General features: G+C 47.5%; 2 protein-coding genes and 1 long non-coding RNA gene across 4 annotated transcripts in view; 1 reads left to right on the top strand and 2 right to left on the bottom strand.

Moving 5' to 3' along the window:
• CS (citrate synthase) overlaps window positions 1-4,419 on the bottom strand; it is a 32,116-nt gene extending 27,697 nt beyond the window's left edge. The window contains exon 1 of one of the 2 annotated variants that reach the window (XM_003824917.6): window positions 807-4,419. In XM_003824917.6, coding sequence (XP_003824965.1) covers window positions 807-848 — 42 coding nt within the window. In that variant the 5' untranslated portion in view covers window positions 849-4,419. Of the gene's footprint in view, window positions 1-615 lie in introns of both variants that reach the window. The other variant, XM_008978602.4, reaches the window with a different exon arrangement.
• Window positions 718-15,464, top strand: LOC117975419 (uncharacterized). The gene is made up of 3 exons (XR_004665663.2): window positions 718-834; window positions 13,070-13,162; window positions 15,191-15,464. It is a non-coding gene; the product is annotated as an uncharacterized LOC117975419 (long non-coding RNA).
• On the bottom strand, window positions 11,107-15,903 carry CNPY2 (canopy FGF signaling regulator 2). Its single transcript, XM_008978595.5, has 5 exons — window positions 15,792-15,903; window positions 15,513-15,628; window positions 11,889-12,092; window positions 11,636-11,732; window positions 11,107-11,274 (listed from the first exon to the last, which is right to left on the bottom strand). Exons 1-5 carry the CDS (start codon window positions 15,877-15,879, stop codon window positions 11,231-11,233), a joined length of 549 nt encoding a protein of 182 aa, XP_008976843.1. The 5' UTR covers window positions 15,880-15,903; the 3' UTR covers window positions 11,107-11,230.
• Between the last annotated feature and the right edge of the window lie 111 nt (window positions 15,904-16,014).

The raw sequence follows: 16,014 nt of genomic DNA, 5'->3' as shown, positions 1-16,014 counted from the left end.
GAAAGTTCCTGGATAAAGTAGACTTAAGATCAACGGCATAACCTGGGTAAGCAAGTAGTATGACGGTCATGTGACCTTGGCATTAGTATCTCTTGCCGAGGATCTTCATTTATTGGCTTGCAGTTTGGTGGAAACACCTTTCTGGTTCTTTCTGCAATCATGTATGATAGTCATGCAGGAGGTTGTACAGAAGTGCTCCACCCCACCCAAGCTCCTCCTATATAAAAAGTGCAAGAGTCCCAAGGACAAAGAGGAGGCCCTGAAGGACCCACTCTTGTGCTCGGCGTGGTCACCGAAGGCTTAAATAATAGGCTTGGAGAAATGGAAACAGGCAGTTCGGGAACTGACAAGGCCCTTCCTACGAAGCAGAGGACGAAATTAGCCACTGCTCCAGAGTGAGCACGTATCTTCACTCCCGCTCCCTCCACCAAACTGACTGTAACTCCAGTGGAACATCACATCTCTAGTCTCTACCAGAGGTTCCTGTCTCGGCTCCTTGCTATTTCAGAGCCACGCATCCCTTCCCCTTTCATTTCAGACATGCGGGGTGACAGCAGGGTCGGCCTCCTCACGCGCTCTGGACTGAGGGCCGAGGGCGGGCGGCGTGCACTTCACCTCCAGGAGCCAGAAGGGAAGCGCGGCACATGGTCCTGTAGCTTCACGCAGGGCTGGCGGCCAGCCAAGCGCAGGGCCCTTTAAGGCGCGCAGAGTGCGCACGGGTGTGGGAGGGAGACCCCGGCGCCGGAGGGCCTGCGGTCGCCTCAGCCCCACCCTGGGACGGCGTGCTCCCTCCCCTCGCTGCTCACCTTAGTTCCCAAGAGCCGGGCGGCCGCAGTAAGTAAAGCCATGGCGGGCGATCTCCGGGATCTGGTGGGGAGGTAAGAAAGGGAGAGAGCTGCGGCAGGAACAGGAGCCGCCGCCGCTGCACCAGAGGCCGCGCCGACGGGTTGACAAGGTTGAAAGGAGGCGGCTGAGGGAAAGAGTAGACGAACCGGCGGCGGCGCCCAGCCCGGGGTCCTCAAGGAGGCCCCGCCCACTGGCCGGAACCCGAGCCCGCCCCTCTCAGGGGACTCTCCCCGGGCCCGGCCATTGGTCCGGTATGGAAGCGGGGCGGGACCTTAGCCCTTGACAGCAGTTGTGACGGGGAGGATTGGACCGCCCGGATTAGAGCTAATTAAGGGTGGATGGGTGGCGGGCGGGGAAGTGCGGGTGGCTAAATAGGTGCCTGATAACTCAGTTAACTTCCCTCTTGGCTTTTCCCTTTGACCTTAACACGTTTGGGGTTATCTCTGAGGCGAATACTAAAGGAGACGCTCCAGGACTCGACCTCTGAAGGTCCTTGGAGCCAATTCCGTAATATGCTATCATGGAAACTGATCATTGCCTGATCCTTCTACCGCCTTGGCGCGCTTTCTCGAGGAATGTCTTTGGTTAATGGCTTCACGGCCATGGAGGGGACATCATGTGGACAACAGGCTAGGATGCCAGAGTTAGCTGCTCGGTGGAGATCATTTGAGGTCAGCAGAGGCCACGATATTATAGATACTAACAGACCCCGATATGGGGAGAAAAGCAAAAGCAGGAGCCTGAATATCCAGTGCTTTGTGAGCTGTCAGTTCTGTGTATAATGGCAGGAAATCCAAGTCTTAACTGCGCCCTTACTATGAAGGCTTTCAGAGCCGGCCACAGCTTCTGGGTCATGGGCATTAGTCTCACTGCCACTCTGGTCACGTAACCCCACACAGCAGCTCACCCCACTTTAGCCACAGATTATGAGCCGCAGACTAGCCCCTCATCGAAGATCCCCTTTGGTCACATTCTCCAGGGCCTCTGGGCCACTTCTCCTACTTGGCAGTCTTCTATGCTCTCTTGTGCTCCCCAGAGACCATGACACGACCCTGAAGTGATATTCCACACCACTTTCTAAATCCTTTGGGTAGACGAGGCTTCAGGACTTTTGTGCCTCCCTAAGCCTGTCGTAGTCATTGACCCCAAGGACCAGAGCATCTTATCTACAAACCTCCAGCCCCAAGTGAAAAGCCTTTTTTTTTTTTTTTTTTTTTTTTTTTTTTTTTTTTTTGGAGACAGATCTTGCTCTGTAGCTGAGGCTGGATTGCAGTGGTGCGATCTCAGCCTCCTGAGTAGCTGGGATTATAGGCGCCCGCCACCACGCCCAGCTAATTTTTGTATTCTTAGTAGAGATGGGGTTTTGCCATGTTGGTCAGACTGGTCTCGAAATCCTGACCTCAGGTGATCCACCCGCCTCGGGCTCCCAAAGTACTGGGATTACAGGCGTGAGCCACCGTGCCCAGCTGTGAATAGCCCTTTTATCTCACCACATAGCAGTAACAAAGATCAGAGGTCTCAGTATCCACCTAAGCCAGGTTTAGATAGATCTCCTTTACAAAGAACCGAGTTTCTAGCTTGGACTTGGAAAAAGAGATAGAAAACCCCTATTTTCTCTTCTTAATTTTCTTTATACTCAGCTTCACACCTAACAACCAATGCTCTTCTGGCCTGGGGATCAGATAGTTAGGTCTCAGGAAAAAACTTTAGGCAATGCTCCAGAGGAGCACTGACCTCAGCTACCTTTGAAGACCCCGGTGACTTCAAAGCTTCACTGATCAATATTTGTTCCCCATTTAGCATCTCATAAAGGATTTCCACATAACCCTAGAATAGTCTGACCTGGTTCCTTTTCTCAGATTAATTATCCACAGAGACTAACCAGCAGACCACAGGACTGAACTTCAGTGCCCCAGGATGAGACTACCAAAGGGACAATTATTGAGAGGCCACAGGATCATCTGTCTTGGAGCTTTAGTGATTGGGTGGGGAACAGCAATGCTCTAAGCCTCTCGACACTGGGTCCCAGAGCCCCTAGTGCCATGGGGACTTTATGGACTTGTTTTGAAGTTGTCCAATCCTGACATCGACTGCTATAAGGGCAATTGGAAAGCACAGGATCAAAGGGGCTAACTGGCATCTCCCAGGAGCTGGCCTAGATTCCGTCTCAACACTGATGGGACCTGGGGAGGTGGAGAGAATGTTAAGGAAGAAAGATTGGCATGAATAAAGCAGCCAAGTGAGCTCTAGGTCCAGGTATAACTAAGTGCTTGGGAACTTGAAGGGGCAAGGGAGAGAAGGCTGAGAATTTAGATTGTTGTGACCTTGGGAGGACCTCTTTAAAGTGTAGGGAGGCAATAGCACCCCCTAGTGGCAAAGGACAAGCGGGCTAATAAAATCTAAATTTAAACCCTTAAACTACAAGGTAAACCAAACGCCTCTATTTAATAGATAATAGCTAAAACTTAAACTGGAGGATCCCTTACTATTTGCAGATACTATCTAAATGTGGAACATGCATTATCTTTTTTTTTTTTTTTTTTTTGGAGATAGAGTCTTGTTCTGTTGCCCAGCCTGGAGTGCAGTGGTATGATCTCGGCTCACTGCAACCTCCACCTCCTAGGTGGCACACGCCGCCACGCCTGGCTAATTTTTTTTTTTTTTTTTTTTCTATTTTAGTAGAGATGGGGTTTCACCATGTTGCCCAGGCTGGTCTCCAAAGTGCTAGGATTACAGGCATGAGCCACTGTGCCTGGCCTGGAATGTGCATTATCTTAATCTTCACAACAACTCTAAGTTTCAAGGTATTAAAAAATAAAAAGAAGAGAAAACCAAGACTTAGATGAAGTATCCTACCCAGTGTCATAGCTTGTAATTGGCATGACTATAAATTCAGACCAAGGTCAGCATTACTAGGCTGTATTTCTTTTTCTTTTTTTTTTTTTTGAGATGGAGTCTCACTGTGTAGCCCAGGCTGGAGCGCAGTGGCACAATCTCAGCTCACTGCAACCTCTGCCTCCCTGGTTCAAGCGATTCTTCTGCCTCCGCCTCCCGAGTAGCTGGGATTACGGGCGCATGCCACCACACTCAGCTAATTTTTGTATTTTTAGTAGAGACAAGGTTTCACTATGTTGGCCAGGTTGGCCACTGCGCCTGGCCCTAAGCTGTATGTCTTACATGATGATTATGATTTTTTTTTTTTTGAGAGAAGGTCTTGCTCTGTAACCCAGGCTGGAACGCAGTGGCATGATCGTTGCTCACTGCTGCCCAACTTCCTGGCCTCAAGCGATCCTCCCACCTCACTCTCCCAAGTAGCTGGGACTACAGGTACTCACCACCACACCTGGCTAATTTTTCCTTTTTTTTTTTTTTAGAGACAGGGTCTTGCTATGTTGCCCAGGCTGGTCTTGAACTTCTGGGCTCAAGTGATCCTCCTTCCTTGGTCTCCCAAAGTGTTGGGATTACAAGCATGAGCCACCACATCTGGCAATTGTGAACTATTAGCTGCAACTCAGTAAGGGGATTTTTGAGTCACTGTCAACTGTCTCCTGGAGACATCAACTCACTGTGTTGCTATAAAGATATTTCGGCCGGGCATGGTGGCTCACGCCTGTAATCCCAGCACTTTGGGAGGCCGAGGCGGGTGGATCACGAGGTCAGGAGATTGAGACCATCCTGGTTAACACGGTGAAACCCCGTCTCTACTAAAAATACAAAAAATTAGCCAGGTGTGGTGGCGGGCGCCTGTAGTCCCAGCTACTCGGGAGGCTGAGACAGGAGAATGGCGCAAACCCAGGAGGCGGAGCTTGCAGGGAGCCGAGATTGTGCCACTGCACTCCAGCCTGGGCAACAGAGCGAGACTCCGTCTCAAAAATAAATAAATAAATAAATAAATAAAAAGATATTTAAGCCAAGCAAGGTGGAATGTGCCTGTAGTTTCAGTTGCTAGGGAGGCTGAGGCAGGAGGATTGGTTGAACCCAGGAGTTTGAGGCTATAGTGCCTAATGATCATGCCTGTGAACAGCCACTGTACTCCAGATTGGGCAACATAGTGAGACCTTGTCTCTAAAAAAAACATAAAAATAAAAGATAAGGAACTATAGTCTTACTCATCTGTAAAGACTTTCACATCCATATGTGAACTAGATAATAAATGGTGACTCCCAGAATACACAAAGGTAGGAGAGACAAACATTCAGCATTTGAAATGACCAGAAAGGGGGCTGGGTGTGGTTTCTCATGCCTATAATCCCAGGCGTGGTAGTCTCAGCACTTTGGAAGGCCAAGGCAGGAGGATCACCTGAGACCAGGAATTCAAGTCCACTCTGGGCAACATGATGAAATTCCACCTCTATAAAAAATGTAAAAATTAGCCAGTCCAGGTGGTGTGCGCCTATAGTCCCAGCTACTGGGGCGGCTGAGGTTGGAGGATCAGTTGAGCTCAGGAGATTGAGGCTACAGTGAGCCATGATCATACCACTGCACTCCATGTACTCCATTCCAGCCTGGGCGACTGAGCAAGCTTGTCTCAAATACTACAGCCCAGGCATTGTGGCTCACTCCTGTAATCCCAGAATTTTGGGAGGCCAAGACAGGCAGATTACTTGAGGTCAGGAGTTTGAGACCAGCCTGGCCAACATGTTGAAACCCCGTCTCTACTAAAAATACAAAAATTAGGCCGGGCGCGGTGGCTCATGCCTGTAATCCCAGCACTTTGGGAGACCGAGGCGGGCAGATCACCTGAGGTTGGGAGTTTGAGACCAGCCTGACCAACATGGAGAAACCCTGTCTTTACTAAAAATACAGAATTAGCCGGGCGTGGTGGTGCATGTCTGTAATCCCAGCTACTTGGGAGGCTCAGATAGGAGAATCACATGAGCAGGGGAAGCAGAGGTTGCAGTGAGCCGAGATTGCATCACTGCGCTCCAGCCTGGGCAAGAGCGAGACTCTGTCTCAAACAACAACAACCGCAAAAACAAACAAAAAATGACCAGAAAGGTAAAAGGGGTGTCTTATAAGGAATAGTCAGGAAAAATGACTGAACAGAGGATATAATGCTTTTCCACTACAGATTACTAGAATCAGAGGGCATACATTCAAACTTGGAGACAGTTTTTCAAGCCATATTTAAAAAGTGCTACTTTATACAGCCACTTGGAGACTCCACTACATAGAATGAGGTATAACAGAAAGATGACTGGACTAGGGATTGGAGGATGACTGGACTACGGATTAGAGGATCACTGGGGTTGAAGTCTTGGCTCCTCGCTGACTAGCAAGACACTTAATCTCTCTGAGCTTAGTTTCTTCATCTATAAAATAGGAATAACATCTATTTCTTAGAGTTGTAAAGATTAAATGAGGCCAGGCAAGGTGGCTCACATTTGTAATCCTGGCACTTTGGGAGGCCAAGAGGATCACTGGAGCCCAGGAGTTTGAGACCAGCCTGGGCAAAACAGCAAGATCCCATCTCTACGAAACATTTTTTAAGTTAGTTGGGCCTGGTGATGCGCGTCTGTAGTCCCAGCTACTCAGGAGGCTGAGGTGGGAGCATTGCTGGAGCCTGGGAGGTGGAGGTTGCAGTGAGCCATAATCTCACCACTGTACTCCAGCCTGGACAACACAGCAAAACCCTGTCTCAAAAAAAAAAAAAAAAAAAAAAAAAAGATTAAATGAGTGTGTATGTGCTTGTTATACAAGTATTCAGCATATATTATTTCCCTTCCCCATGCTATTTATTCCTATTTATTTATGACAGGGTCTGGCTCTGTCACCCAGGCTGGAGTGCAGTGGCAAGATCTCAGCTCACGGCAACCTCCTGGGCCCAAGCCACCCTCCCGCCTCAGCCTCCTGGGTGGCTGGGACTACAGGTGTGCCCTGCCTGGTTAATTTTTGTATTTTTTGTAGAGATGGGGTTTCTCCATGTTGCCCAGGCTGGTCTTGAACTCCTGAACTCAAGTGATCCGCTGCCTCAGCCCCCAAAACTGCTGGGATTACAGGCGTGAACCACTGCACCTGGCCCCTGTCCTATATTTAAAGGAATATTGTACCTATGAATGCTTTTTAAGTTAAAAAATCCTATAAAAGTTTTTTTTTTTTTTTTTCAGCCAGGCAGTGGCTCATGCCTGTAATCCCAGCACTTCGGGAGGCCAAAGTGGGTGGATCATTTCAGATCAGGAGTTCAAGACCAGTCTGGCCAACATGGTGAAACCCCACCTCTATTAAAAATACAAAAATTAGCCGGGCATGGTGGCAGGCACCTGTAGTCCCAGCTACTTGGGAGGCTGAGGCAGGAGAATCACTTGAACCTGGGAGGTGGAGGTTGCAGTGAGTCGAGATCATGCCACTTCACTTTTTTTTTTTTTTTTTTTGAGACAGGGTCTTGCTCTGTCGCCCAGGCTGGAGTGCAGTGGCGAGATCATGACTCACTGCAATCTCGACCTCCCTGGCTCAAGCAGTCCTCCCACCTTAGCCTACTGAGTAGCTAGGACTACAGATGCCTGCCACTATACCCAGCTATTTTTTTTGCATAGACAGGGTTCTGCTATGTTGTCCAGGGTGGTCTCAAACTCCTGGGCTCAAAAGATCCTCCTGCCTCAGCCTCCCAAAGTGTTGGGATTATAGGTGTGAGCCACTGCATCTGGACTAAACCTTTTTTTGAGTCTCACTTTATTGCCCAGGCTGAAGTGCAGTGGTGCAATCTTCACTGTAACCTCTGCCTCCCTAGTAGCTGGGATTATAGGCACATGCCACTACACCTGGCTAATTTTTGTATTTTTGGTAGAGATGGGTTTTTGGCATGTTGCCCAGGCTTGGTCTCGAACTCCTGGCCTCAATTGATCTGTCCACCTCGGCATCCCCAAGTGCTGGGATTACAGGCATGAGCCACTGCGCCCAGCCCTAAAACGTATTTCTAAAGGACAAAATTTTCACATAATAAACTTTCCTGTTATATCTGTACCTCATTTAACACTGTCTTCGGAAATGTTTGTTAAGTTCTAACATTTTACTGATAAACTAAGTTAGAAGGCATCTGAAGCTTGATCAGATTTACAAGGTTAAGAGCATATGCTCTACCAAATACTGGGCTATAATTTATTATAATGAACCTCCAGAGGGTTCAGATAAATTCATGCATTCCTTGTGATATGAATTAAAACATGTGCAAAGCCAGGCATGGTGGTGCTTGCCTGTAATCCTAGAAACTCAGGAGGCCAAGGCAGGAGGATTGCTTGAAGCCAGGAGTTAGAGGCTGCAATGAGTTATGATCATGCCATTTCACTCCAGCCTGGGCAACAGAGCAAGACCCCTGTCTCGCTAAGATAGTAATAATAATAATGATAATAATAAAAAAAATAAGAGGTTTACAAAGTGTATCTTCCTGCTGGGCACGGTGGCTCACGCCTGTAATCCCAACACTTTGGGAGGCTGAGGCAGGCGGGTTACTTGAAGCCAGGAGTTTGAGACCAGCCTGGCCAACATGGTGAAACACTGTCTCTACAAAAAACTCAAAAATTAGCTGGGCATGATGGCACATGCCTGTAATCCTAGCTACTTGGGAGGCTGAGTCAGGAAAATCGCTTGAACCAGGAGGTGGAGGTTGCAGTAAGCCGAGATTGCACCACTGCACTTCAGCCTGGGCGACAGAGCGAGACTCTGCCTCAGGAAAACAAAAAACAAAAAACAAAAAAACCCCACAAAGTGTATCCTTAATCAAGCCTAGAAAGTAACATCCACCCTTTCCTATATAGGACATATCCTTTGTGTACCAATGACAAAGTCTCTCCAGCTGGAGAGTTCTTAACAGCTGTACTTTGACAAACCAGAAAGGTGCATCACAAGTAACTTGTTACTGATTAACATTAAATTTATTTATTTAAAACTATGAATAATTTGTTTTCTAAATTAAAACAGTTTTAAGTTTCCAGAAGAGAACTCTCTTTATTGTATTTGAGACAGGGTCTCACTCTGTTGCCTAGGCTAGAGTGCAGTAGTGCAATCACAGCTCAGTGCAGCCTCAGCCTCCTGGGTTCGAGAGATCTTGCCACCTTGGCCTCCAGAGTCGCTGGAACCACAGGTGCACACCATTATGCCGGCTAATTTTTGTATTTTTTGTAGTGATGGGGTCTCACTATATTGCCTAGGCTGGTCTCAAACTCCTGGACTCAAGTGATCGTGATCCTTCCACCTTGGCCTCCCAAAGTGTTGGGATTATGGGCACGAGCCACCGCATTTGGCTTGAAGAGTACTCTCATTTATACTTCTGATAAGCTTTCTGATGGAAAAGAAAGGCATTTTTAGGCACGAAGCACGAAATGGACAGCACCTTGGGTATACTTTCAGGGACATGAAAAAATGTAATTATTACTTATATGCATCATAGAAGAAAAAATAAGGTTTATAATAGTTGGTTTGGAAAACTAGAGCGAACACAGCATTTCTTATGGATGATGGGAGAAGATGGAATTAACACCAGGCTGATATTAGTTGACAACAAATATCAGAGTGCTTGCTCTGTGCTCTAGTTAATTTGTCAGATTTCACAGGGATTTTTGGTACAAGAAAGCTTTGTGGAATATATGCATTCTATGCGCCAGGCTTAGTGCAAGGTATTATTAGAGAAAAAAGACTTAAAATAGAAGGTACTCTATAGCTATATTAGATCAGATCGGCACTTGGGAAAGTTAGCTTATAGACCCAGTTTTGCCATTAAATACAGAACTTCATAAAGTTCTATGGCTTCTCTGGGCCTCAGCTTCTTCATCAATAAAATGGGCAGAGGTGAACCAGACGACCTCTAAGGTTCCTTTAGATTCTAAAATGATGTAATTTTTAAAACCTTTGAAATGTTTATTCAGGTCTTCTCTCCTTGAGGTGTTCTTGGGACCGGAGATATTCCATTTGATACCCTGAGACAACCATACCTCAAGCTCAGAGTGTTTTAAGAATTTTCCGCCAGGCGCAGTGGCTCACACCAGTAATCCCAGCATTTGGGGAGGCCAAGGCGGGCGGATCATGAGGTCAGGAGATAGAGACCACCCTGGCTAACACGGCGAAACCCTGCCTCTACTAAAAATACAAAAAAATTAGCCAGTGCAGGCCGGGCGCGGTGGCTCATGCCTGTAATCCCAGCAGTTTGGGAGGCCAAGGTGGGTGGATCACGAAGTCAGGAGATCGAGACCATCCTGGCTAACATGGTGAAACCCCGTCTCTACTAAAAATACAAAAAATTAGCCGGGTGTGGTGGCGGGTACCTATAGTCCCAGCTACTCGGGAGGCTGAGGCAGGAGAATGGCGTGAACCCGGGAGGCGAAGCTTGCAGTAAGCCGAGATCGCACCACTGTACTCCAGCCTGGGCGATAGAGTGAGACTCTGTCTCACAAAAAAAAAAAAAAAAAAAATTAGCCGGTGTGGTGGCGGGCGCCTGTAGTCCCAGCTACTCGGGAGGCTGAGTCAGGATAATGGCGTGAACCTAGGAGGCAGAGCTTGCAGTGAGCCGAGATCGCGCCACTGTACTCCAGCCTAGGCGACAGAGCGGGACTCCATCTCAGAAAAAAAAAGAAAAAAAGAATTTTCCAAAAGAAGGTATCCTTTAGGTTTTCATCCCTATGCCCCAGTCTGGAATCTCTACACACAGAATTGTGGACAGACTTATAGTCCAGATTGACAATGGCTAGTGATAGAGGTAAGAAAGATACACTTTATTGTTGCCACTGGCATCAAATTTAAAAGCTTAGGCTGGCAAGCAAGGCCTCTCATTAAACAACCTTCCTTACCTCGTCTGTCCCTATCCGATAAAGCCCTTACTTTTCAGCTGAGTTGGTCACATCCATTTTCCCCTTCCTGTCTCTGTTCTTGCTGGTCCCTCCATCTGGATGGGCAGGGAAGGAAGAATAATGCATATCCGTTATTTCCTTCAAGACCAAGCCCTGTCTTACTTTATGTTTCAACAGCCATGAACACAAGGGATTTCTAGAATTCTACACTACCATACTCCCCTGCTTCCTCATGGAGGTTCCTCTATTCTCCACAATTAGACTCTAAAGACGTGGTATTGAGTGGGCACTGACTGAAAGCTTATCTAGTTTATGAGTGGAGTGGAATCTCAGAAGGTAGAAGAATTAAAGGTTCAGGCCTCTCCTACCTTTATCCTGTATCAATCCCAAAACTCTTCTTTCTCCTCCATTATCTTTCCTGTCTATAACTCCTTATCTTCAAGCTTAATGTAAGGGCAATTCCAGGCATGAAAAGACAACACAGTTTGTACTTTTGGTTTCATATTTTTTCAGTTCATTTCAGTAAAAACATAATATATAAAAGGCATTGCCACCATTTTCCCCTCCTGGGGGTGATCCATCAAGCCAGTGTGGGCTGCTCCAGTGGTTCATAGCTCATCATGCGATATGTGCAGGGCATGGTCACAAAGATCTGCAAATGGCAAACAATTTAAAGGAATATGCCATTCTTATACTGATATATGCCAGTATCAAGAAAATTTCCCAGACCAAGCTGACACAAACACACACCAACCACCATTCTGCAGAATATATGCTTATAAATGATAAAACATCCCCACTGTCCTCTCACCTGTATCTCAGGGTCAAGGGGACACAAATTCTGAAAGCTGACAGAAATGTGGAGGAACACCCCAAGTCCCTAAGTCAAGGGAAATGGAAGACAGCTCTTGACCTAATACCAGAGGTTTCTGGGATGGGGGTGTATGGGTGAGTTAGGGAATGTCAGGTTCCACAGAGCTACTAGAACAGGAGATAAAGTGGGGGCAGCTTACCTGTTCGCTTACTGCAAAGTTTGTCTTTAACATTGTCAGCCTCTCGGGAAAAGAATTCAATGAGTTCATCCTCGTATTCCTCCACAATGCTCTCACACTGCCAACCCAAGGGAGAAATGGGTGACACAGGGCAATAAGAGGCCTCTTGCCTTCACTTCCAAAGAGGAGGACAAGGATATCAGCCTAACTTTCTAATTGGTTCTCCAACAACCCCTTAATGTCCAAGAACCAGCTACCGATTCCCATAGCTCACCGCAAACTTGAGGGTGCCGCTGATATCTGAGTCGATTCGGATGCCTTGTAGGTCCAGTTCACTGGATTCTCCATTCCGGCCCACTACACGTACGTAGTTCTTGCGATGGGTGGAAGGATCAATCTGTTCCCCATACTCCTTCATCCGGTCACATATCTCCTCCAGCAGCTCTGTGAGGTGGGCCTCTGAGCGGGCATAAGGCACCTAGAAATGTCCTCAGCCTTGGGTCACTCTCTTCTACCTCTGTACATTAGTAATTTATATCCTTACTTTTCTTTCCAAATCTAGCTCCAACAACCTATTCTAAAAAGCTTTCCCTAATTGATTTTAATTCGTTTTGTTTGTTTGTTTGTTTTTTGAGATGGGGTTTTGCTCTTGTTGCCCAGGCTGGAGTGCATTGGCGCCATCTCGGCTTATTGCAACCTCTGCCTCCTGGGTTCAAGTGATTCTCCTGCCTCAGCCTCCTGAGTAGCTGGGACTACAGGCATGCACCACCACACCCAGCTAACTTTTGTATTTTTAGTAGAGATGGGGTTTCTCTGTGTTGGTCGGGCTGGTCTCAAACTCCAGACCTCAGGTGATCTGCCTGCCTCGGCATCCCAAAGTGCTGGGATTACAGACGTGAGCCACTGTGCCCGGCCTAGTGTGGTTTTCATTTTATTTATTTATTTATTTATTTTTTTTTTGAGACGGAGTCTCACTCTTTCGCCCAGGCTGGACTGCAGTGGCACTATCTTGGCTCAGTGCAAGCTCCGCCTCCAGGGTTCACACCATTCTCCTGCCTCAGCCTCCCGGGTAGCTGGGACTACAGGCGCCCACCACCACGCCCAGCTAATTTTTTGTATTTTTAGTAGAGACGGGGTTTCACCATGTTAGCCAGGATGGTCTCGATCTCCTGACCTAGTGATCCGCCCACCTTGGCCTCCCCAAGTGCTGGGATTACAGGCATGAGCCACCGCGCCCGGCCTGGTTTTAAATTAATATGGTTTACTTGATAATTTCAAAATACTTCTTTTTTTTTTTGAGACAGGCCTCACTCCGTTGCCCAGGCTGGAGTGCAGTGGTGTGATGACTGAGGCTCACTACAGTTTGGATCTCCCAGGCTTAGGTGATCCTCCCACCTCAGCCTCACACAGGTGCACACCACCACACCCAGCTACTTTTTTGTATTTTTTTTGTAGAGACGGGGTCTTGCCATGTTGCCCAGGCTGGTCTCGAACTCCTGTGCTCAAGTGATCTGCCTGCCTTGGCCTCCCAGAGTGCTGGGATTACAGGTATGAGCCACTGTACTTGGCAGTAGTTTCAACTATATGATTTTATTTTACCTCATTGTACAATTCTTTTTTTTTTTCTTTTTTTTTTTGAGATGGAGTTTCACTCTTGTTGCCCAGGCTGGAGTGCAATGGCGCGATCTCGGCTCACCGCAACCTCCACCTCCCGGGTTCAAGTGATTCTCCTGCCTCAGCTTCCCGAGTAGTTGGGATTACAGGCATGTGCCACCACGCCCAGCTAATTTTGTATTTTTAGTAGAGACGGGGTTTCTCCATGTTGGTCAGGCTGGTCTCAAACTCCCGACTTCAGGTAATCCACCCGCCTCAGCCTCCCAAAGTGCTGGGACTACAGGCATGAACCACCGTGCCCGGCACCTCATTGTACAATTCTAAGAAACAAGACAGTTAACATTAGCTCCAAGTTATAAACAGAATTTTTTGATTAACCTGATCAACTTATACTTCTAATTTCTATAGATGAAGATAATTTTTTTTTTAATTATAGTTTAAGTTCTGAGATACATGTGCAGAACGTGCAGGTTTGTTGCATAGGTATACATGTGCCATGGTGGTTTGCTACACCCATCAACCTGTCATCTACATTAGGTATTTCTCCTAATGCTATCCCTCCCCTAGTCCCCCACACCCCAACAGGACCTGATGTGTGACGTTCCCCTCCCTGTGTCCATGTGTTCATTAATATTTTATTTCTGGCCGGGCGTGGTGGCTCACGCCTGTAATCCCAGCACTTTGAGAGGCCGAGGAGGGTGGCTCACTTGAGGTCAGGAGTTCGAGACCATCCTGACCAACATGGAGAAACCCTGTCTCTACTAAAAATACAAAATTAGCCAGGTGTGGTGGTGCATGCCTGTAATCCCAGCTACTCGGGAGGCTGAGGCAGGAGAATCGCTTGAACCCGGGAGGCAGAGGGTGCGGTGAGCCGAGATCGCGTCATTGCACTCTAGCCTGGGCAACAAGCCCTAAACTCCATCTCAAAAAAATAATAATAATAATTTTGTTTAAATTGAGACTAATATCCTCAGTAAGCACAGTATTAAAGACGTAGTGTAGGCTCTGTGAACAACAGCTATTAAAGTACCATAATCTTTTTTCTTTTTTTTTTTGAGAGGAGTCTCGCTGTGTCGCCCAGGCTAGAGTGCAGTGGTACCATCTCAGCTCACTGCAAGCTCTGCCTCCCGAGTTCACGCCATTCTTTTCGTCTCAGCCTCCTGAGTAGCTGGGACTACAGGCACCCACCACCACGCCCGGCTAATTTTTTGTATTTTTAGTAGAGACGGGGTTTCACCATGTTAGCCAGGATGGTTTTGATCTCCTGACCTTGTGATCTGCCCACCTCAGCCTCCCAAAGTGCTGGCATTATGGGCGTGAGCCACCGTGCCCGGCCTTTTTTTTTTTTTTCAAGACAGAGTTTTGTTCTTGTCAACCAGACTGGAGTGCAGTGGTGCGATCTTGGCTCACTGCAACCTCTGCCTCCTGGGTTCAAGTGATTCTCCTGCCTCAGCCTCCTGAGTAGCTGGGACTATAGGCATGAGCCACCACGCCTGGCTACTTTTTTGTATTTTTAGTAGAGACGGAGTTTCACCATGTTGGCCAGGCTGGTCTCGAACTTCTAACCTCAGGTGATCTGCCTGCCTCGGCCTCCCAAAGTGCTGGGTTTTGGTTTTTTTTTTGAGACAGGGTCTTGCTGTGTTTCCCAGGCTGGAGTGCAGTGGCATGATCACGGCTTACTGCAGCCTCGACCTCCTGGGCTCAAGTGATCCTCCCACCTCAGCCTTCCAAGTAGCTGTCACTACAGGCACATGCCACCATGCACTGCTAACTTTTACATTTTTTTGTAGAGTTGGTGTTTTGCCATGATGCCCAGGCTAGCACTGTAATCTTAACATTGCCTTATATATTGCTTATTAGATACACCTTTGTGTACATGTGTGTTGTTTTCGATTAAAATTTCCTAATTATGAGGATAAGACCTTTTATTCTTATTTCTGTTTTTTCATTTTTTATTTTTAGCTCCGACTCAGATTTTGAACGGATGTTTGCATGTATACCACAGTGCTACATTAAAAACCAGTCATGTGGATGTGGAGAAGGGTGCTGATCAGGACTCCCTGTTTGCTAACAAATTCTACAGCAGAAACAAAGTATTAAGGTTTGCAGCCAGGAAGCAAGTGCATGGGGAATAAGCCTGCAGCTTCTTCCAAATGAGACAGAGCCAAATCTTTTTTCTGAGTCTGTTTTCTTCATTTCTATTAAACCAAGGTCCTTTTTAAGCAGTCGAATTTCATCCAAAGCCAGAGTGAGCTACTTTGTTTGGGGGAACAGTAACAGTTACCTCCACCACTGACTGGCTGCCATCTGGATTGATCCGGAAAGATCCCATCTGAATGGTCTTCTTGGGGTCCACCTGGGCAATTTCCCATTCTAGTTCATCCACCAGAGCCCTGCATGCTGGTGGAAGAGGAGAGAATGAGAGCAGGGGACAGGGTAGGGGGTAGGGTGTGAGGAGAATGGGATCAACCCAGGATTTCCATTCATCCTTCTCCCAGGCCTTGGATCTCATGCCCTCCCAAGGCTCTGCTTCCTCCACTTCTTTTTCCCGTTGTGCCTTTACCTCCACAGTGGAGATCCTGGCTCCTCCGAGCCCAGGCGGTTCCCAGCAGGGCCCCCAGAAGCAGGGCCAGCCAACCCCAGCCTTTCATCTTTAGCGTAATGGGGTCGCTCCACCTGGGTTTGAGTGGGAATAAAACATAAGTGTGAGGAGCCGACTCCATTTTTCCCTGACCCCCCCAATCCTCACCCCAAGGCTTTCAAAGGCCTCATTGTGACTCTGGCTC

Source organism: Pan paniscus, chromosome 10 (genome assembly GCF_029289425.2).
Source record: "Pan paniscus chromosome 10, NHGRI_mPanPan1-v2.0_pri, whole genome shotgun sequence".
Classification (NCBI taxonomy): Eukaryota; Metazoa; Chordata; class Mammalia; order Primates; family Hominidae; genus Pan; species Pan paniscus.
The sequence above is the reverse complement of the archived record's forward strand: the minus strand, read 5'-3'. Positions and strand labels throughout refer to the sequence as shown.